The sequence below is a fragment of the Leuresthes tenuis genome, unplaced genomic scaffold (genome assembly GCF_036924035.1).
Source record: "Leuresthes tenuis unplaced genomic scaffold, fLeuTen1.0.hap1 SCAF_11, whole genome shotgun sequence".
Lineage (NCBI taxonomy): Eukaryota > Metazoa > Chordata > Actinopteri > Atheriniformes > Atherinopsidae > Leuresthes > Leuresthes tenuis.
In genome coordinates, this window is record NW_027325365.1 from 16,648,538 (window position 1) to 16,671,145 (window position 22,608).

The 22,608-nt window shown below is 38.9% G+C and overlaps 1 protein-coding gene across 1 annotated transcript in view; it reads left to right on the forward strand.

Moving 5' to 3' along the window:
• Positions 1-22,608, forward strand: part of spock1 (SPARC (osteonectin), cwcv and kazal like domains proteoglycan 1) — a 104,419-nt gene that overhangs the window by 53,623 nt on the left and 28,188 nt on the right. The window contains exon 4 of the mRNA XM_072395781.1: positions 19,892-20,006. Within this exon, the coding sequence (XP_072251882.1) occupies positions 19,892-20,006 (115 nt within the window). The remainder of the gene's footprint in view (positions 1-19,891; positions 20,007-22,608) is intronic.

Consider the following 22,608-nt stretch of genomic DNA (forward strand, 5'->3'; position numbering starts at 1 on the left):
CATCAGACTTTAAATCTTCCTGCTGTTGAGCTTGTTCAGTTTTTTGCTGGCTTGGTGTTGCATATCTAGCACAGCAACTGTAACTCTTCGGGGAAAGACTTGCTGAGCAGGTTTATCTAGGCCAGCTCCTCGTGGATAGTGAGTCTAATGAGAACAGCCTCACCTCAGTGCGTTGAATTCTGGAGTTGCTCTCAAAGATGACTGGAAACTGAAGATATATAGTGCATCATTCGTCTAACCAGGGACCAAATGAATACATAAGAAGGTATGAACAAATCCTTTGTGCCAAAGTCCATGAGGAAGATGGCCCAATTTAGCCTCTTAAAGAATTACCACTCCTAAAAAAAAAGTCACAGTAAAAACTGTCGTCTGATTTACTTTAAGGCCAAACCTTTCACCAGAACAGATATTGAGGGGTGTTTTTGTCACTGAGTTCGGCCAAAGATCAAAAACAAGGTGCTTCATTTAGGATGTAATTGACAGGACTTGAGTTTAGCCACAAGGAGAAGATACTCACTTTAATCTGAAGATATTCAGCAGCTGACCTGTTGTGTGATTATACTCACAAACTGAGACAAAAACTCAACATTTACATGATACATTACAAATAAATCAGTTATTTTTGTTTGCTTTTTTTTATATGAATATCTTTGATGTAAAAAAAAAAAAGCTTGACAAAAAGCTTGTGAGGGTTTCACATTAATATGATGATTTCATGTAATTTCTTTACTTAATATTTAAAAACGGACACGTTTTGTTTCAAAATAACCATATTCAAACGTTAAAGACTGCACCTCTGATGTGATTTCGCCCACATTCACTCGTTAAATGATCGCTCACACAAGAGCAACACTGCACATGTGCAGTCATTAAGTCAGAAATGCTGCAAATCATAATCCTGAAATCAAAACCAAATATGAATCCATGGAACGAGTATCTTAGGAGCTGAATAATTAGGTCCAGTACTTTTCTTTTTCTTTCGTGTTACAGGTCATCTGAAATATTCGGATTTTATATCCAAATGAGGTTGCATGTTAGTCATTAAAAGGACACATTTTTGTTGTTTGTCTCAATCAAACACTTTGGTTGTGTTTAGATAAAGCTGATGCGAGATTTCTGGCACAGCAAAAACAAAATGTGAAAAGCTGCTTTCTGGAGAGCAGCTTCTGACCCTTTAACTTCAGCTCTGAGGAAAAAGCAAATTACATACATGCATTACACATCATATCTTTAATAAGACAGAGTATTGTCAGTGAAACATGCGCTCTACCAAATGGTTGAGATGGATATTAAAGGTGTAAAGATTGGATTGCAAAATTCTATACTTTTCTATTGCAGAAAATTTAACAAGAAGTTTATAAATTGGTTTTGTATGGTGGAACGGTGGTTAGCACTGTCACCTCACAGCAAGAAGCTTTGTGGTTTCAATCCTATTTGGGGCTTTTCTGAGTGTTCATGTTCTCCCTGTGTTCTCTCCAAGTACCCCGACTTCCTCCTGTCATTCAGAGACATACACGTGATGTTAATTAGCAGTTTTAAAATTGTTCATATATGTAGGCGTGCATGGTTGTTTGTCTTGCTCATCTCTGTCTTGACCATGTGATGACCCTGAATTGGATTAAGTAGGTATAGATAATTGTTTGTTAAGTTTAGTTTAGCAGAAATACTGTAGTTTTCCTATTTTTCTAAATTCTAATACACTAAACTTGCCGCTTTCCAAAAGTTTGTAAGAAGACATTGAAGCATAAAAAGCCCAAATTCTGCATGAGAGGTCACATCTCACATTCATGTCCAAGGAAGCAAACATTGTTAATACATCTTCTGATCGCTGTGCTTTTCGCTCTGCTAGAGCTTCTCAGATTATTCAGACATGCTGCGACTTAATGAGACATCACTAATCACTTTGACATCTGCAATATTGTCACAACAGTGGAGTCATAGGACAGAGCTTCAAATGTGATTTGCTTAAGCTCCTCACAAAAAAAATAGCTCCTCACAGACAACTTTTCATTCTACCTTGTTCACTTGCGTGACTTCAGTAGTGTGTCAGAATGCACGGGAGCTGAGTGAGAAATTAGGTGTATGGAAAGTCAGCGCAAGTAAAATAAGCCCTAAAACCATCTGAATCCTCTTTTTTGTGATTTTGGTTCTGCTGCAGCACTGCACTTCAGCTGCAACATGGTTCCTGCCCTTCTGCAGAGCTGAAGATCGCACTCTGCAGTCACTCCCTCCCACAGAAGCACCACAGCTGGGAGTAATAGACAGCAAAACTATTAGACAGCAAATAAGTGATGGGACTCAATCGAACAATCAGGTCCCCTTTTGGGGACATTTGCTCATATCATGCGTATGATTTGCTTCTCCAGTTGGTCCCATTAACACGCAGCTGTTACTGCAGTCATTGGACTCTGAGCTGTTTTGACTTAGTGTATCATATTTGAATATGAGTCATCTACTGCAAAATTATGCATGATGTACAAAAAGCTAGTTTTTCCAAAAGAAAATCAAGTAGCATTTCTTTTTTAAATCTAAAAAATCAATATGTCAGACAGTCAGACTGCCTTAAAAGCAAAAGTCAAGTATTACGATATCATTGGCAGAAGAGAAATGCTGTTCTGTGTGCAGAATCTTAAATATTTTCTTAAGGATGACAAGAAAGGGTGATTCTAGTTTGGTGAATATCATGACTTGTGTACAAATATATACATACAGGATTTTATGTATATTTGTGTGTGTGTGTGTGTGTGTGTGTGTGTGTGTGTGTGTGTGTGTGTGTATGTGTGCACATAGTCAGAATCCACATTATATTGATAAGTGTGACAACAGCACTTGATTTGGAGCCAGTACACTTGCAAGGATACTGGCATCAATCACCAGCTGCTGATTTCTGTTCGATTAATCACTCTGAGGTTGCCCTTAGAGACTGATCAAGCAGGAAGCAGGAGGGTTGATAGTGGGAAAATCCAGTCCCCAGATCAATCACTATGCAATTAATGCTTTCCTCAGCTGCATGAATGAATTCAGTGGGATCACAAATGGCTTCTTGGTGATACAGAGCAATTAAATCCACTGCTGGTAAATGAGTATTTCAGACTTCTTAAAGTTTAATGTGGTTCACCAGTCGATTGGTAGGTTTTTGTGGTGTTTAGGTTTATTTAAGATTTATTTTAAATCCAAAAAAATGTTTTTCTTTATAAACAGGACTTTTTTTTCTGCAACAATATCCTGCTTTTATATAATCGCCGAATATATAAGTTGAGCGAGTTCAGTATGGATTTGAAGATGTTAAAAGTGGTTGACCCCACTAGAAAACAAAAAGGAAGGAAACACAGAAGCTCTAAGTCACTAAAGCATTGTTTTTGCTCTATTTATTATTTTTCAAATTCTGAGCTTACACGGCTCTCTTGTCTCAGCTACTATAGGTGTCTTCTTACTCCCCTCTGTGAAACTTACCTGTGAAGACAAGTGACTCGATATTAAATTCTTAATTAACCTGGTTGAAGGACAGAATGTCTTTCGGGATGCCTGTCACAAATCATCTAGCAGCCAGAATAAAATAGAATAGGCAAGGCAAGTTTATTTGTAGAGCACAATCTGTACACAAGCCAATTCAAAGTGCTTTACAGCTGCTTTCAGTTGTCATATGCACAGCTAAAAATAACTGTTTTCAGCCTGGATTTAAACATTGTCAGAGTTGAGGCCTGTTTCACATCCTCTGGAAGACAGATTTTCAAAAGATACAACTGAAACGCAGCCTCGCCTTGTTTAGTCCTGACTCTGGGCACCAGCAGGAGACCCCTCCCTGAGGTTCTCAGAGTCCGAGTTGGTTCATATGGCTCTAACATGTCAGAGATGTACTTTGGCGCTAGACGATGAAGAGACTTGTACACGAGCAGCGCTGTTTGAAAGTCTGTTTTCTGAGTCACAGGAAGACCTAAGCAGTGGACTGATGTGGTCATATTTCCTAGTTCTAGTCAGGACTCGAGCAGCAGCATTCTGGATGTACTGCAGCTGTCTTACAGCCTGTTTAGAGCCCAGTGAGCAGGCCGTTACAGTAGTCTAACCTGCTGGAGACAAACGCATGGATTAGTCTTTCTAAGTCTGGTTTAGACACTATTTCTTTGATTCTGGCAATGTTTTTTTGTAGATGGTAAAAAGCTGCTGATGTTATTGATTTAATGTGGCTGTTAAAGTTCAGGTCTGAGTCCAATATTACCCCTAGATTTCTAACTTGATTATTAGGTTTTAGAGAGAGAGTCTCAAGGTGACTGATAACATTTTCTTCTTGTTTCTGTGGGCCACAGACAATGATTTTAGTTTTGTCTGAGTTTAGCTGGAGAAAATTGTTTGGCATCCACACACTGATCTGTTCGATGCAGTGACACAATGTATCCACAGGCCCGTGTTCTCCTGCCGTCAGTGACACATAGATGTGAGCGTCATCTGCATAGTTGTGGTAGGACACATTATAGCTGTGTATTAGCTGGCCTAATGGACAGCATGTACAGATTGAACAATAGGGGTCCAAGGATGGACTATATATAGAATGTAACAGTTATGATATACAGCCTAAAAAATCGAGATGCACAGTAAAACCTTCAAGGAGGGGTTTCAAAGGTACCTTAAAGGATGTGACCATGACTGAATGCATAAAAGTAAGTCTGTGTTTTAGCACCTTTCATGAGCAGACAACACATTGTGCTTCAGAATAAAAAGAATCTTCAACGGCTTGGAACTGCAACCTGAAAAGCAGTCTGCTTTGTAATTGGGCGTCAAGGAAGGAACAACAGAAAAAAGCCCCGATAAGAGGACTTATAGGGGTTCATGGTTTGAAAAGTGCTTCAATCTTGATATAGTGCTTGAAATAGTTTGGAACAGTAATTGCAATGCATTTGTAATAAATTCCTATCTTCTTAGATAGTTTACTAGTGAAGAAACACAATAGAGCCTGATTGTTTTGCCTCAAGCTGCATAGCTGTATCCACATCAGCAACCAGTGGAGGCAGCCAGTGTAGAAGGCCGTCATAAAGCATAATTTTGTCTCTTTATAGCTATTAACATTTAAAGGAAGGGATTGGAAATGACTGATTTGCGTGTACATATATACTGTTTAAAGATGCAGATACTCCACAGTGACATACTAGAAAGTCTTAATAATTCATCTTGAAAATTGCTTTAAAAGTGCTTGAAGTTGACTTTGAGAAATCTGTGAGAACCTTGATGTACATTTATAAAGATCTCCTTCAAAACTGTGCAAACAATGGTCCTCATTTCGGCCATCTTCCTCAGCTGGTTGGAACGAGCCAAACAGTGTCATGTGACCGCATGCTTACAACATTTTCTCAGCGTCATTAAAAGAAGTAGATGCTTCTACCGTACGAACTGCATGTGTCTGTCTTCCAAATGTGTGCACTTATCTTATCCTGATTTTAGTCATTCTTAAGATTTTTTTTCTGTGTGACTAGGACCCCTTTCAGCCTGGGATGCAATGCGGTTAAATGCAGTTTTATTGATGCAGCACGGTTTTTGCTTTTTTTTTCCCCAATCTGTCATTTGTTATATAAACCATTCCTTTGTTCAGTATTTATATAATAAGGATGAGAACCTCAAAGAGATCATTTTCTGCACTAAAAGAAAGTCACTTTTTTGTGTGTTTTTGAAGACTGGCAGTCAAACTTAAAATGTGAAAATGTTATGTGTGCAGCAATATATTCAGAAATATAGTTCATAGTTTCTTACTTTTGATTTTTCTTTTCATTACCTTAACTTTACCTCCATTTTCCCAATGTTGTCTGTTCAGGTTCACTTGTTCTTTATACTTTCTGGCAAGCTTTCTCTCAACACCCCTTTACTTCACAAGCCTGTGTATCTGCTCATTGTTTCTCCAAAGTTTTCTATCACTCTTGACGTATTGAGGTTATCAGATGGAGATTGCGTAATGACTAACAATGGGTGACTGTGAATCAACATACCACAGCGCCATAAACAAACAAACACACAGAAAGAAGGCCTGTGAGAATGAAAAGTTGGCCGTATTCATGCATATTTGATTAATATTTTAATATCTTTGCTTATTATCATCAACGTCCCCATGGGTAATTGTGTTCATGTCTTTTCTTTCATGTGTTCCACCGGTTTCTTTCGCCCTGCGTGGAATTTTGTCAACAACATGCCGACTTTTCCACCTCCACCTACATGTTGCTTGATTGATTTTGTACAGGCCATAAAGTATATTTTGTTTTTGTATTTTCATAGTCTGCTAAAACTTCCCCAAACTACCCCAAGACTAAGAACGTTTGACCAAAAAACATTTACCACAGCACCTGAAGATGACCCCAATACTGCAAAACTACCACTGAATATATTTACACAATAATCTGGAGGTTCTCTTAGCAATTTTTTTTCTTCCAAGAACAATCGACTTAGGCTGCATCTAAAATTTATTCTATCATCTGTCACTTAATAACCGGTGAAAATGTCCAAGCTGAGTGGCTCAGATGGTCAGTGGTCAACTTCCAGGTGAGGCATTATTGGAGCGATTCCCAGCCCATCCATGTGTTTAAGTGGCTTTGGGCCAGGCACTGAACCCCTACATTAAACCCACTGTGTTCACTGGTGTGTGACTCTAAAGGAAAAAAGTGCTGCATCTGCAGATTGCAAATATGCAATGTGAAGCAATATATGAGTGTTGTGTTAATGAGTGAATTAAAAAAGCATGACACAAACCCGCATAGAACAAATAGAAGACGAAAACAGTTATCAAAATGGTTGCAGTAGCATTTTCTGCCTCATTTATTAACGCTTGAAGTTGTAATTGCTGCTGATACCTGAAGCCTAATTGTGCCATCTTTGTGGAAGGATAAAGTTAATCACAACTTAGCAAACCTGGTTCATGCTGAACATTGTGACATATTAAGAAATAAACTTCCATATGCAACAGAAATAATAAGGCTAAATAAGTGGGTTTTTTTTAAAGGATTTTTGCTTAGTGAGGAGGGGAAATATAAGAGGATTGTTTCTCCTCGGTTCTTGGTGTCTCATTGAACTGCTTGGAAAAAACTGTTACTTGAGAACCACAGGTCAGGAAACAGTGGGGTGAATACATATGGGCAGACATGCTCTCAAATGCACCCTGAATGACACATGAGGTGGAGAATAGACAGAAAAACTCTTTCTGCCATTAATTCAAGCCCATAGCTTGCTACAGCCATGACCGTATGAGGATCACACATTCATCTGTCATATACTTTTAAAAACACCTTCTCTGGCACTTCTATAACACACTTTACATTTTCCATCATGTTACACACATTTCATCCAAACACAAACACGTTTGTTTTTTCTTTTCTGTGGCTCCTATATCTGTATCTGGTGCAAGCCTGGATTTCAACCAGTTAAAAACCTAAAATGTTTAATGTCCTCCAGGTCAGTTCAGCCCTCTTTCAAAGTCAAACTTTTATCCACTTCTTTCTGCATGTCTGTTAATTTTTGCTCATTCCCCTCAGTAATGCTTTGAGAGTTGCGCTGAGCCGGCATTTAAGCCAGGGCAAAGGGGAGGAAAAGTCCTTGGCAGCAGATAACAGTTGTGCCGTTAGCAAGACCAATGCTAGAATCATTATTCTGGCTTTTTGAATCTGGCCTCTTGTATACAGGCATGCCCAACAGAGTTGCGAGCTTGTGACTGCAATGCATAATCTAAGGGGGGGAGGGAATTGCAAATGCCAGGCAGAAACTCATTATCAGAGCCGGTCCAGAAGACACAGAAGAATCAAACTGGCATTAAGACACAGGCAGACAACACAATACAGATGGCAACAGAGAGGAAACAATACAAGTTAGATTAACAATTTTCAGGTGTTTAGTGCTGCTCTTTGTCCTAATAGTTTGCACACAAATGAGTGATTACTATGGAGACCGTTTGGCAGCAGAAATCGAAGTAATTTGTGATGTACTTTGCTTTGGCCGCACCAGCAGCAAACAAAGCCTTGGAAATCTGGAGCTTCCAAATTGCCAATCAGCCTGATTAGACATGACATTGTGTTTTCCCAGCAGAGTTTGTCATCGTTGTATGTATTTCGTCAGCTCTTTTTTCCAATTCACTAAACCTTGAATGCTCTGCAGATATGCTGTCTGTCTGCTCGCATTGCTCATATGTCCGTCTTTAATCTACCCCGACTCTGTCACCGCCTCTTAATACAGTCTCATAAAACTGTCTTTGATCTGCGCCTGAAGGAGCTAAGAGAATTAGAAAGAGGGAAACTGATAAGAAGAGAGACAGATTGGACTACAAACAACTGTGAGCACCTCGGGTCTGTGTGTAAAATGGAGAGTGATCTGGAGCGAAAACAGATATCTCATTTCGGTGTAATGTGCAAAGGATTTGCAACTGGCTTTCTAGGCATTCTTTAAACATTGTTTACAGCTCTGATTTTAATGGCTTGTTGGCCACATCATAAAAAGTGACTCGATATCCACGACCCTCAGCTCAGTCCTTATCTCGCTCTTTCAGAGGGCTGAGCTCTTGCAGGGTTGAGTCTGAGCACATAAATAGGATTATCATCTGAAACCTACTCATACATGCAACAGTGATTTCAGGCATACACAGTCAATTATATGACAGTCAACCTGTCACCTGCTGAGATGCAGCGGAAGGAAATGCACACAGGGACACCGAAGATGTTGTTAATTTAATGAGAAGATGAAGCCAGTTATATCAACAAAGCTATTAAATGTCTATGCAACTAGGAGGGAAAAGAAGGAATGATGAGAAGAGGAAGCACTGAGAAACTACTGGGCAAACAACAGTCATTAAGAAAGGGTGAATGTTGGCAGACAGGACCACAGTGTGCACGGTGAATTGTTACTGCCCTGCACCTTCAATTTACAAAGGCAGGGCCAAAATAAACAATAAACTCACAGGAAAATAAAGAGGTGGCTCAATGGACTGCAGTATGTGAACAGTGCTGAACAAGCTGTTTTTCAAGGCAGTTACACACTAGTAGCGTGCATAGAGGGAAGACCGCATGTGCGTGTTTTGGTTCTGGGCTTTTTGCTTCGGAGCCAAAAGAGCCTCAGATGATCATTGCAAAGTAGGATAAATAAACTTCCCACGCGAGCAGCCAGTGGTGGCCTGCCATGGTAGCAGGAACCCTCCAGCTGAATGCCAGAATGCAAAAGTGACGGTGCCATCAGAGAGTCTTCGGGGAGGAAGGCAGAGGGAGATGCAAAGATTTATAGACACAACTTCTATAGAGGACTTGAGAGAGATTGCCTGAAGAGAGGATAAGCCACAGATAAGAGAGCCATCCAATAATGAGGAGAAGGATAAGAGAGAAAAGAAAATGAATAAAGGGCTTATTGACAAAAGTTGAACAAAGCTTTGACTCATGCACACACTTTTTTACTCTTTTTTTTTTTTTAACATATGCTTGATGGTCAGTCCTCAAACAATAAGTCTTCCGAGTTTATAAAAACAGCAGATGGATGAGTTCAGGGAGTTATTCATCTCTGAGTGTTAATGTCACAGCCTGCAGACAAAGATGACAAACTCCTTATATTTGTAAAATATGGCTACTCTCCTTCCTCCCTCAGGTTCTGCCACATCTTGCTCACTTCCTTGTGGGATGTTGTACTGCAGGGAGAGTGTGAAAGAACAGATGTTGCAATAATTAGTCCTTTTAAATTTGAAAAAAGATCGGATCTTTCATCGGATTTGGCTTTGAATCTCTTTCTGCTGATTTTAAAAGGCGTTATTGAGGGAAAATGATGCACTTGATTTGAATTGCAAAGTTAAGGAGCTGAAAACAAAGAACAAGAGTGTAATATTCATAATCGAGGATTTTTGTAAAAATCCCATATTTCCTCTCTTACTGAGAATAAGAGGAGAAAACTGATAGCACTCTCATAGTTGTGTTGTGAGTGTAGTGCTAGATAGGAAGTTATAAGTCATTTAGCATAAAAAAAGTAAACTGACAACTACTGTAGCTACAGATACAACTACTACTCCTGTTGGCAATGTACTATTTATTGCTTCAATCATTAGTGCTGATATTGCTTCCATTGACATCACCATCTGCACAGACTAGACTGGAGTGTAGAACATGAAATTAAGCATGTAAGAGATCAAACCAAGCAGCCAGTCAAAGGCCATTGGCAGTCGAAAAAATAGCTTCTGTGTTTTGCTCCGAATTATGAAATCTAAATTTTGCAAATGAGCGTTAAAAATGTAAATCCACCCTCGAGATACTGTCGAGTGGGCTCAAATCACTTCAAAGCACTTAGTTTGTATGTGTGCGGGTTAAAAGTTGGTCAATACAGCTATCACTGTGTTGTATGCTATATGTTTTTGGATAGAATGACCACAAATCAACTTCTTATATAGTCCACAAGCTGACGGTTCCACAAGATCAGATTTAATGAGCTGTTCAAGTTTTTTGTTGCTAAATCTGTTTTCACAACAGATTGCATTGCTTAATGTTGAGCTTAAATGTTCTGCTCTGCTGTCTCAGTAACACAAATCAGCACTTAGTTCCACAGCTCTGTCTCTGATTGTTTGTACCATGGAGAGAGATAACCAAGTGCACAACTTCTCGTCTGATCAAATAGATCACATCGGTCATAAAGAATGATCAAAGCCGGCACCATTGCTAACGTGGAGCTTGTAGTTTGTGACAGTAGAGATATATGCGTTCTGGTGTTTATGCAGGCAGTTTAGTAGAGCCAATTAAGCTACTGTTGCAAATGTGGGATAAGACTTTGTAATGTTTTGTTCAAGATTAGAAATGTCATCAGCAAATAATTTTTACTTTTATAATCAAAAAGACCACAAGTGTAACTGAAGAATGCAGTATTAATAAAATGCATCTAATTAATGTACTTTTGATCAGTTTTTGCTGACGTCTTCACGCTTTCATGATGGAACTTGCTCAGTTCTAACATAAAATATATATGCGTGTAGATGCATGTATTTTCACATTTACTTTGATTAGCTCATAATGCAGAGCAATAGAAACTGAATCATATTTCAAAGATATTTCACATCGATGCTTGATTAATTTATTGATCAAGAGCGTGTAAATGGGCAGCAAGCTGAGGTCACAGCTGCTGAGGGTGCTTGTTACACTACATGGAAGATTAGTTTTGCAACAACAAAGATCCACAGGGTGGCTTAGATTATAGGGCTGGCAAATAGAAAACCAAATGGGAAACCAGTTGAATTAAAATGCAAATTGAAATTGGACACCGACAGCTCCAACATATTTAGTTTTATTTGTTCGGCAATAACAAAACCAGTGAAACACGTTACAGTCAAATTGAATATGGTATGAACAACAAGGTGAGTCATAGGAAACCATGATGTTAAATCTAAACTGTCAAAGGTTCTCCTAAAATATGTAAAGATCTGCAAAAAAGATCTGAGCTGTGGCAAGAGAAATAGATTTATGTTTTAGTGATTTTAAGCGAGTGAGTTCAAATATGCTAAATATCTGAACAACATTTGGCTTTGAATCTCTTTCTGGTGATTTTAAAAGGCGTTATTGAGGAAAAATGATGCACTTGATTTGAATTGCAAAGTTAAGAAGCTGAAAACAAAGAACAAGAGTGTAATATTCATAATCAACTATTTTTGGAAAAGTCCCATATTTCATCTCTTACTGAGAATAAGAGGAGAAAACTGATAGCACTCTCATAGTGGTGCTGTGAGTATAGAGCTAGAGAGGAAGTTATAAGGCATAAAAAAGCAAACTAACAACTACTATAGCTACAAACAACTACTACTCCTGTTGGCAATGTACTATTTATTGCTTCAATCATGAGTGGTATGAACACAAGGTGACTCATAGGAAACCATGATATTAAGTATCTAAATTGTCAAAAGTTCTGCTAAAATATGTGAAGATCTGCAAAAACGATCTGAGCTGTGGCAAGAGAAAGCCTTCATAGGCTTATTTTTTAGTGATTTTAAGCGAGTGAGTTCAAATAAATATCTGAACAACATTGTGAAACGACATCTAGACTTGTGCGAATGTTGCTCTCACATAGAAACCTGAAATTCACTGTGACGGCCTTTGTTCTGAAGCACAATGTGGCAGTGAGTTTTTCAACCTGCAAAATCTTAGTATCTTATGTAAAAATCTGCTGCAATAAGTAAAGCAACTGATGTGAAACGCTCATGTGTCCCATGGCAAACAATCCTCACTCATTTCCTCTTTATAGGGAGCAAAACGGGAGATTTAGATGTACGCTGCTATGTACTTATCAAATAATGAGTGTCAGTGCTTCCATTGTGACTACCTCAGTGTGTGGTGTGATAGTCTTACTGAACTAATGTGTTAAATTCAGCTTTCCCTTTTTCTGTGATATGAAATATAAAGAGTTTTTAAATCCTCATTAATCAAGTCTTGTCTTGGTCCAATCCGTCACATTACTACATGCTTTATGTAAAAACATTTTAAAATGGAAATATAAAGAGCTTGGGTATTTCAACAGATATTTGTGGGATTTTCTTTCAGTAACATTAATGAATTTGTGAAAATGGGTTGACAGCAAGAGAGGAGACTAAATTGAGCTAATCCAACTCCTTCAGGTTTACTCTCACACACACAAACTAACACTTCAGTTTAAGATTAATGAACGCCACATGGTGCAAAAACATTTAATTATCTCTGACACTGAAGGGTGAGGCAAGAGGTCAGATCTGTGAGCTAAAGATTCATGCTGTTAGTGAAGCTTGTGGTCTTTCACGATGACCTGCCTGGAACTGACTAAAGGTCGAACTGACACAAACTCCTTGTCTGGCAGCGACACATTGGTTAGTTAAGTGCCTTGTGATCTTTTTTAAAGCAGACAGAAAGATACCACTTGACATTATTCACGTTTATAGAAGAGGGTAAAAGAAAATCTATCAAATCCTGCAAAGTTTCTCCTTGCAAAGTGAAACAAAATGTACACGCAGCTGAATGTGCTCATAAACACCATTTCTCCTTTCCAGGATGTCAAATATTGGCATTTTGCCTCTGCTATTTCATTAGAAAACAAAAGGTGTCCTTTTGCACCGGCATCCTCAACAAATGCAACAAACAAATTTCTGGAGTGTTTATTAATGAACAAGCGACAAGGTTGTAAAGCAGCTGGTGGGGAAAGTTTTAAGTTCTGGACCACCTTGAGACAGCGATTTTCAAACCTCCTTTTTGTAAATTGTGTTGCTTTTTACTTTCTCTTTTACCTGGACTTTGGTTGGGTTACGTAACCATAACGACTTGATTAGGTATAGAAACATATTGTGGTAATCCTTTTTCTTTTACATTGAAATGTCATGTACAGGGGTTGGGCAGGAGAGAGGAAACTCCAATATGTCAGTCTTTGTCTGAAGACAAAAATGACTGCTCCTAATGTTGCATAAAACTGCAGGAATCAATTATTCCATGTAACGACAGAAAAACTTAACATGCATTGACATATGTCAAAATATGTGATTTTTGGAGAGGAAATAGATGGAGCCCTGTCAGCCAAAATACAATATTCAAGGAGAGGTGCTTTGTCAGGTGTTTGGAGCTATATTAGTTCTACATCTGGAGTTGTGCTGGCTGCCAATTGCCCTGATCTCAGCTACTGCTGGCGTCTTTCTCTTTGCCATCTGCACAACTTGTAGCAGAAATCCCAGCAGCACTAACACTGACTTTTGTGCAGTTTTAACGCCTTGATAGATGGTAAATGGACTGTAATGTTATAGAGCTTATGAGACTGCTCAAAGTAATCTATTTATTGCATGAATTGCTGCAAAGATCAAAGGAGGTGGACCAGCAAAAGAATGTCATCCTCTGAAGAATCATCCTTCACACTTTTCCCTTGTTTAGAATGAATTTATATATGAAGAACACAAAGAGAGGTATTTGATCCTGATTGCCTGACCCCAAGCACAAAGCATAAAGGGGATCCTTTATTATTTGTGATTATTTGTTGGGTCATATCAGTGGAATTTTCTTGAATGACCAAACTCCCTCAGTGGTACAAACAGCATTTCCCAAATGTTGTACCATCTTCTAGGATGATGTAATGCACCGACGCACTCAACGAAAGACGTTAAAAATGTCACAGAGTACACAGTCATGTGTAACACTTGAACTGGCCCCCACAACCAGCGGATGGTGAAATTATCAAACATCTATGATGTGTGTTTCGTAGCTGTAATTAACCGTTTCCCCCCCGCTATCATCTCTTAAATTGGTGGAATAAGTTCTGTTTCAGGAATGGAATTAAGATTTCCATAGCCGCTGCCCAAAACTCTATTCATCAACATATTGAATCAAGTGCTGCCAAAAAATATGTTTGACTCTTTTTAAATAATAAAATTGTGATTTGATTTGATGTTTCCATTATTTTGTCCAAACCCTGCAACCCCCCCATTTTTAACCAGTACAGTAAATACTGCGGCTCAAGACCAAAGCTTCTCCATTGATCTCTGGGACTCCAGGGGTCCGACATCAGACTGAGAAAGACCAGACTGAAAATTTGCATCCGCTTATCCTTATTTCCCTCCTGAGCTTTTGAGGATATCTCTAAATGGGGCAAAATTTGAATGAGTATTAAAGTTGAATTCCAGCTAGGCTAGTGGTGAAATAAAAATGAAACCATTTGTAATTTAACTCTTGTATACTGGCTTTTTAGCCACAGGGAAGACCTTACAGCCTGGTTTCAACTGGTTGTAATCATGGTGAGTATGTTCTCTGTAACCAAGCTAATGCATTTCATTTGTACCCTACCTTCTCTATAGTGATGATTAAAGTTAGAAAAAAACAAAATAAGGAGCACAGGTTAACTATGTTTAGACTGATAATTACGAACTTCCTCTCAAAAAGAATGTTTTTACGTAGGGATGCCGCCTTTCAATGCATCTTTGCTTTTTTGCTTTGAAGCTCGCTTCAAAGACTACTTGATTATTTGCTTACATGGTGTACTTTTAAAATTGCTTCGCTGCCAGCAACAGCTTCACAAAGCATACTCTTTCAGTTATTTTCACAATACAGTGTGAGTATGAATGTGCTGCTGTGTGTGTAATGGTTGTTTGGCACTGATGAATATTCAGCTTGTAAGCAATAGTCAATAGCGTCTCCCTCCAGATATTTTTCTCCCTTGAGCCACTGAGGTTTCTTCTCCAACATTCAAACTGGAGGAGCCTGTTTAGCTTCTCCATTTCAAGGCTGCATCCACAATAATATGATTTGCAGATGCTTTCAATAATTAATTTTCTGGATGGTGAATCAGCTCCATCAACGCATCCTCCCAGAGGCCCTGTCTTTGCTCTCAACCCTCCATCATTCCTTTCTGACGGCACCTCGCTCTAATGCCTCTCCCAGGTCAAACAGTAAGACTCTGAGGAGCGTTCACAAAGCAGGGAGTGAAGGAGATTTTAATCTTGTACTGATCTGTTTTTCATTTAGCTCTGTTTTTCTCCATATCTGGGGTTCCTTCATAACCCCTCCAGGTAAAAGAGAAGGAACACCTTTTTAATTAGTTTATCACAGTCTGAGAGTAAAGCTCATTTTTCTAATAACAGTTCCAAATTTGTCTTTTGGGAACAGTTGTTGTTTATTTAATTTCAGACTTGTTTATTTGCTCTCAGGAAAAGTAGCTGGGCAATGGAGCAGAGTATGGATAAAAAGGTACATACACGGGTATATATACACAGGTTAATAACACACCCCAATGACCCATGTTCGGCTCTGCAGCAATTAATTTTAGGTCAATGTCTATTCTCTGCAGGGCTTATTGGCAATTTGGCTTCGATTGCTTGCAGACTCGGACTTTGTTATCCTATCACTGTGCTTCATTCTGGCTTGAGTCCAGCATTGAAGGACACAGGAGGAGTGTTTTAAACTACATACTGTACCACCCTATTTATCAAGTCACTTTTTCCTTTGTCTTAAGGAACAAAATGTTGAAAAGGGGACTAAAAAGCAAAAGCAAATGAGGAGGCTAATTTACTGTATACTGTATGGGCCTCGTTTAAAAGGTTGCAGCAATTAAATGGCAGGAAGACCGCCTATTGATGTTCAGGGTTTCATTAGGAACTTTTTTTAAAGATCAGCTTGTTTTGCCATTGACAACAATAAACTGTCATGTTTGCACATTGCATCAAAAAGCGATGCACACAGCAACAAATGCACTCAACAGAAATTCCAAACCAAAGCGATGACCTTGTGCAAAAGTTTTGCTCAATGAAATTCCCCCTACAGTGTGGAGTATGGGGGGTATTTATCTAAATGCAGAATGATGATAGTAACTGCTACAATTCTTCTTAATAGTACCTTGTTGCTCTCGTCCTTCTCATGCCTCTCTACAATAGTAAGTGGATTAAATGTGATGGATGAGAAAAGCACATGGTTATCTACGTGAGGCATTTATTAAAACAAGAAATATTTACATGCTGCTGCTTACTATTTTTAGAGCTTTTGGATTCCTTACACAAATACTGTATTTCATTTGTACATGAGCTCAAGGAGGATGGCTTTGATCGTCACGTTCAGTCAAGTGAATCTCAGTTCTCTCAGTAAGATTCAGTGCAATATTTGATTTCAGCAGCGAATATGTTTTCCTTTATGTACTCGCTGTGCTCTTTGAGCTGGGGCTACCAACCAAGGAGTATATTGATCACCCCCCACAGCATGTAAAAGAAGATCTGACCAAATGGTAGCTGAGTTGATGCTGGGATTTCAGCAACAGTAAGAATATTTACAGCAGTAAAATGTACAACTGCTGTGTCCAAATCAACAGATTCAGAAATGCAGATTGTAAAAGTCATACAGAGTTGCCATCAAAGGGCAGTTACCTGTGTACTCAGCTACAAATGCTAATGGAACCAAAAATAGTTTATTTGAATATGCAAATCAAACACAATACAAATAAAGCTGTTACAACACAAAATAGCGTTTAAATGATCATCACAGCTAAATAAACACAGCCAGCTTGATTTCCAGTATAAGACATTTGTGTCTATTTGTTAGTGATTGCTGGTGTCGTTTGCCCTCTCTAACCTTAGCTACCGCTCTGCCAACCCTTCCATCTGTCTCGCCTGTTCAGACTGGAGGCTCTGCTCCCTGAGGGCCATCTGTCATCCTTATATACATCCAAGGACAATCACTGCACAAATTAGGAATGTGGTGTGAGGAGAACTGTTTTCCCTTCTCACAAAAAGTAACTAACATTACAAATAACACACACAGTCTTCCTATTGTAGCTACTAGGCACAGTGTTTTTTCTTAATTAAATACTGTCCTGCGAATAGTCACAATCATGTGAATGTGACTCCAGCAAGTTTTGGTGGTAATTATGCAGAATACCAACAGTAGTAACAGAAGTATTGGTAAACTGTTTCCTGTTTGGTCAAACAGAAGAAGTGCTCAGGTTGTAGTAGTACTAGCACCAACATGACTTGTAATAGTAGTTCTAAACGATGAATTATACCAGGCAGTTTTAGCAGTTGTGCTAAGCTAGTTGATATGTCGCTGATAGGCGTTGTGCTACTGCCTGAAATAGAATCTACGATTTTTTTTTTTGCATTTACAACGCAATAATGATGCTACATATTTGTATGTCAAACAACAAGAAGTGTCGCTTAACTGAAAAGTAACCAATGAAGCTTTTCACACCAGCTTCTTTCCCCGCCCCTACATTTTCTAAAGCCAACCTGACAAGCGGGTTGAGCAGTTACTGGTAGGATCGGACGCGTGCTTGTGCTCCTGGGACCCCACTTGTGCACCTGAAAGGAGGCCCGCTCATATCTTTTACCTCTGTTCATTAGACTGAGGGATTTTGCTTGTCAACTTGGAATTAAGTCAAAAGGGTTCTATTACTTGCACATATTGACTTCACACTCATATGGACTGAGAATAAAGTCTTTAGATTAGAAAGATGAGAGGTGAATGAAAGCAGATGAGAGACTGCTTTTGAGAGAAGTGAAAGAGAGGGGGCAAGCTTGTGCTGCAGTGCTCCTGCATTACAATTGATTGGCTGCTTTAACCACCAGAGCTGCTCACTCAAGCTTTAAATAGATGGATAAAACTCTCCTTTACCCAGCACTTTCTCATTCGCTTCTCCTCCCTGCCACCTCCATCCATTCTTTTATCCCGTCGTTTCCACCTCTCCTTTCTCCTTTAGTGTTTCTTTCTCTTTTGCTTGATTTCCCTTTTAATTTCACTTTTCACTATTCTTCTCCTCCCTCTTTTCTGGTCTTTTCTTCTTCTCTGTTTTTATGTTTTAAATGGTATTTATAAATGAAAAATACCACCTGAAAATAATTTCTCAGTGTCTCTAGAGACCAACACATATTAGCATTTAAGAGAAAATGATTTGCATGAAGTTGCTCCATGTATTTGAATGTCTGCGCTGAGTTGCTAATTTGTGTCAATGTGTTTGATTTCCAATTTGTCTGATAGGAGTTCACACAGTAATCCTGAATTGACCTTCAATCCTTCGTTAACCAGATACGATCCTCTTGTTTTTCCTCAGTTTGTCTGCTTTCAGTTTCTCCCGGTTCCTTTCATCTCTCATTTCCTCAGAGCAGTGATGCCACTTCGCAGCTAAGTGAAATAAGATGGGTTTCCTCCTGTGCTGATAGATGGAGGTGAAGACAGGCCCAAAACAGCAGGCAGTGGAAGCACACTGCACAACGGACCCATCCTCTCTCCGCTTTCGGGGAATATGCGGGGGGGGGGGGGGGGGGGGGGGGGGGGGGGGGCTTGTGAATGGGATTTTGCGTGTGTAAGGAGAAAATGTCTGGCTCAAATATGACAAATGTGGACAGTGAACTATGAATCTCTTCCCTTGAGGCTATTTTAAATCTTTGCTCTTGGGTACGTTCCTTCTCCTCAAAGATAGAGACAGATCTTTTCTATTCTCACGCAGCTCCAGATATGGAATGTCTACACTTTATACATCATCTCATATCTGAGTCTCTGGCTGATCTTATGCTGATAAACTAGTATGTAAACAGCAGTGCGGTGTGTGATCAGTTTGGAAACAAAGTCGATGTTCACATCAGACACCAGCTGTGGCTCAAGCAAAATCCATTAGGCTCCTAATGGAGACAAGACCACTCTTGCTTTATGATGTTAGCAGTCACATGGTAATGACTTGTACATAACGCAGGTCTTTGATCTATAAACTCTGTACTCAGGCTCAATTAACTTGTTATTTGAGATAATTTTTCGTCCATTCACGATGTGGTTTTCACAGTATCTCTCAAACTTTGTCTTTGATCTGATTTCAGTAGAATTGTCATTTTAGTTGCTTTTATTCATTGTAAGGGCTTCCATCTGTCTTTAATAAGTATCAAATGACTCAATGTATAGAATCAACATGACCACTGTGCCACAGTCCACATAGACCACAGTACTCAAAACTCGTCCTTTTTCCTTTTTCACCTTCTCTGCCTTTTCTCCGGCCAGTCAAATAAAAGCCTAGTGTAAAATGACACAATGCTCAGAGTCAATGAACTGCTTTCATGTTTTGTCATTTTGGACAACAGCCAGCTGTGCCTGGCTGCCATGGCAATAATGTCACACTGGAGACTGATTTGGAAGAAGATGGGGTCGACGCTCAGATAGAACAGCCCTCATTAAGCAGCTCACAACACAGAAAGCCCAGCGTTTACTTCATACCTTTTACGGTTCTTCTGCTCTATCTCTCGCTGCAGCTCATTATTTTTCTGCCAGCTTCAGTTAGTAGAAGAGAGAAAGTCTGCCAGCTGTGAAACCAGGAGAACAGCTTGATGTTTCGCTGCATCAACTCTCAACTTCAGCACTGCGTTGTGCTGATTCTCCTGCTCTGTGTGTTTTGCCGACTGAGTTTCCTCAATTTCAGTATAAAGTTTGTCCCTGCTGTCTCGATTCAGGCCCAGATGCCACCAAGGACCCGTGCCTGAGGGTTCGCTGTCCTCCTCATAAGGTGTGTGTCAGCCACGACTTCCAGACTGCCATCTGCACCAATCACAAGCAACCAGCCCACAGGTAAGAAACTACTGACATTACATTTTAGATTATGTGGGCCATATGTGATGTATTATCTGTTCTTTTGCTAGTGCACATGATCTCATTTTACTTAGTGACATTATACATTTTTAGAGTCTGCTTGAGCCCGAGGAAGAGAAGCCAATTTAAGTTTTAGACCAGTTATAGACATTGAGATTAAATTGCTATTTCCAAAAACTTAGAAATGGTGTTGTTTTTGAAAGATATATGCATGAATTTGACATCATGATGTCCGCAACATGTTTAAATAAGTAGGAATGGCATCAAGTTACCACTGTGATGCATTACATAACAGTCTTCAAACTGGGAATTGTGACAGTTTTCTGTGTTTTCTCATTCTTGTTGTATTCATCTTCTGCTCAACATTTTGAGGCTTTCTTTGTTTTATTTCTGTCATAATTCACCATATGGAGTCTTTTACTGCATGCTATGATAGTGTGTGTAATGCAGAATATGATTATGCTTTCTCTTTTGAAAATAAGCTAGCACTTCCCAGAAAAAGTTCTTATTTTGTTCCAAAACCTGTTCAGCATGAGTGTTGCCTTCTCAGATGTACAAGTCACCCATTTCATGTGCACCTACCGCAGATACTGGTTTTTGAACTGTGCTCTGATGGCAAACTAAATTGTCCCTCTGCTCTTTAGGTGAGAAGAAAGAGTCGCTGTAATGTCAAATTTCAAATCTTGATTCCTTAGATTCCTTAGAGTAGTTTTTCAATTTGTCTCAGTCAGTGGGGTTACATGAGTGCCATCGGATCAGATTAATGGCTAAATTACAGTAAGTCTGAGTTATTAAATTCATGTAGACACCTTAATCTGACAAAAAAACGGATCGGATCGGGTTGCTCACGATCGGATTAAGACCCAGAGATAACTCGATCCAAATGTACACTGAACGTGCATGGAGACGAGAGTGGATTGGATCGAGCGTTCTGAGCTTGCTTGAGATTTTTTCCCGGGATCATCACCCGGAAGTCGAAGGGGACGATATTACTGTTGTTTTTTTTTGCATGCGAGAGCCTCTATTTACATTTCCTAATGCAATGACAAACTGGATAAACAGACAATAGCTTTCAGAGGTTTTCCTGAGCACATGCACTGATTTCCACTACAGAAGGACAGTTGTAATATGTACCCTTTTTGGACATGAATTGATAGTAAATTTATTCAAACCTGTCCCTGTCCTGTTAAAATATGATTTACTTTTTTTTGTTTGCAGCAGACAGATATATTCAACAACTGGTTGTGAGGATTAGAAATGGACTGAGATACAGTTTTAGAGGCTGATCCTGCAGCTTGATAGCAGAAATACAGAAATCAGGGTCTGTACATGTAAAGGACAACCTCAGAGCAAAAGAGAATACAATCAACAAATCAAAACAAGATGTCAAAAAGAATCAAATGGCGACTTTCACAAATGCTTAATGCAGTACAATGACATGTTTAAAACAGCAAGGTTATTTCATTGAATTTATCAGATAAAAGTAGTAAAGCCTAAATAATTTTGGGGTTTTTTTCCATTTCACCCACTCTGCCTGTCTTCATCCGTCCTCTTTGTTTGTGTGAACTTGTTATTTTCAGTCTCGGCCATTACAAGAGCCCTGGCTTTTAATTAAATCCAGTTTCTTATTTGATGAAAACTATAAAGATGTTTTTCAGAAGTTAAAGAGTACTTTGGTGTCCTTATTACAAGGATAAGAACAAATCTGAAAAAATATATGAAATTGTAATCATTAGGTTGGAGTTGAAACCTTTTAGTCAAAAATACTTTGCAAAAGCTGAACTTGTACTAAATACCTTTGGGCAGGTTAGACTAATTACATCAAGCAAAAGCATGAGAAAGACTGCGTTTTGTTTGGCTATTTAGGAATCCAGTGTACTTCACTGAGACAGACACGTACACATACTGTACATATTCTCCCCACCAATTAATTTTAATCACATTATCTGTTTGCTCTGTCACCACCCAATTTGTTTGTGTTTTCAGTCATTGCCGGCTTTTGAGGTTTTTCAATTTTTCAGCTCCAGAAGCATTTCTCCAAGGAAACATTTGAATGTTTTTGGTTGTTTTTTTTACTCACTCTCTGTCTTGGGTTTAATTGATTTCCTCAAGTCATTAACTCCCAACAGACTTGGTCTTAATCCCTTTCTTTCTGTTGCATTAATTAATATGTCACATTATTTGCTTGGAATCTGTATTTTCCCATTGGCATTATTCAGTGAAGCTTGGTTCCTTTGTTATATACAAAAAAATGTACATATAATAATTCAATGCCTATCCATGCTACCATTGGGCGAGTACATGTAGAAATTAAACAATAAATATATATATCCGTAGATTTCAGTATATATACAGCTGTTGTGAAAGGCTCCACAGTCTGCAGCACCGCTAATTAAGAGACATCTCTAAGCAAGTGACATCAGGAATACCAAGAAGCTTTGCAAACAGGTCAGGGACAAAAAAATTAAATCCAAAACTTAATTTATATCCCATGGAGGACCATTCAATGTATTATCACAAAGTGGAAAGAATATTGCACCATAACGGGCTTAGAGAAGACCATCCATATAAAGCTAACAGA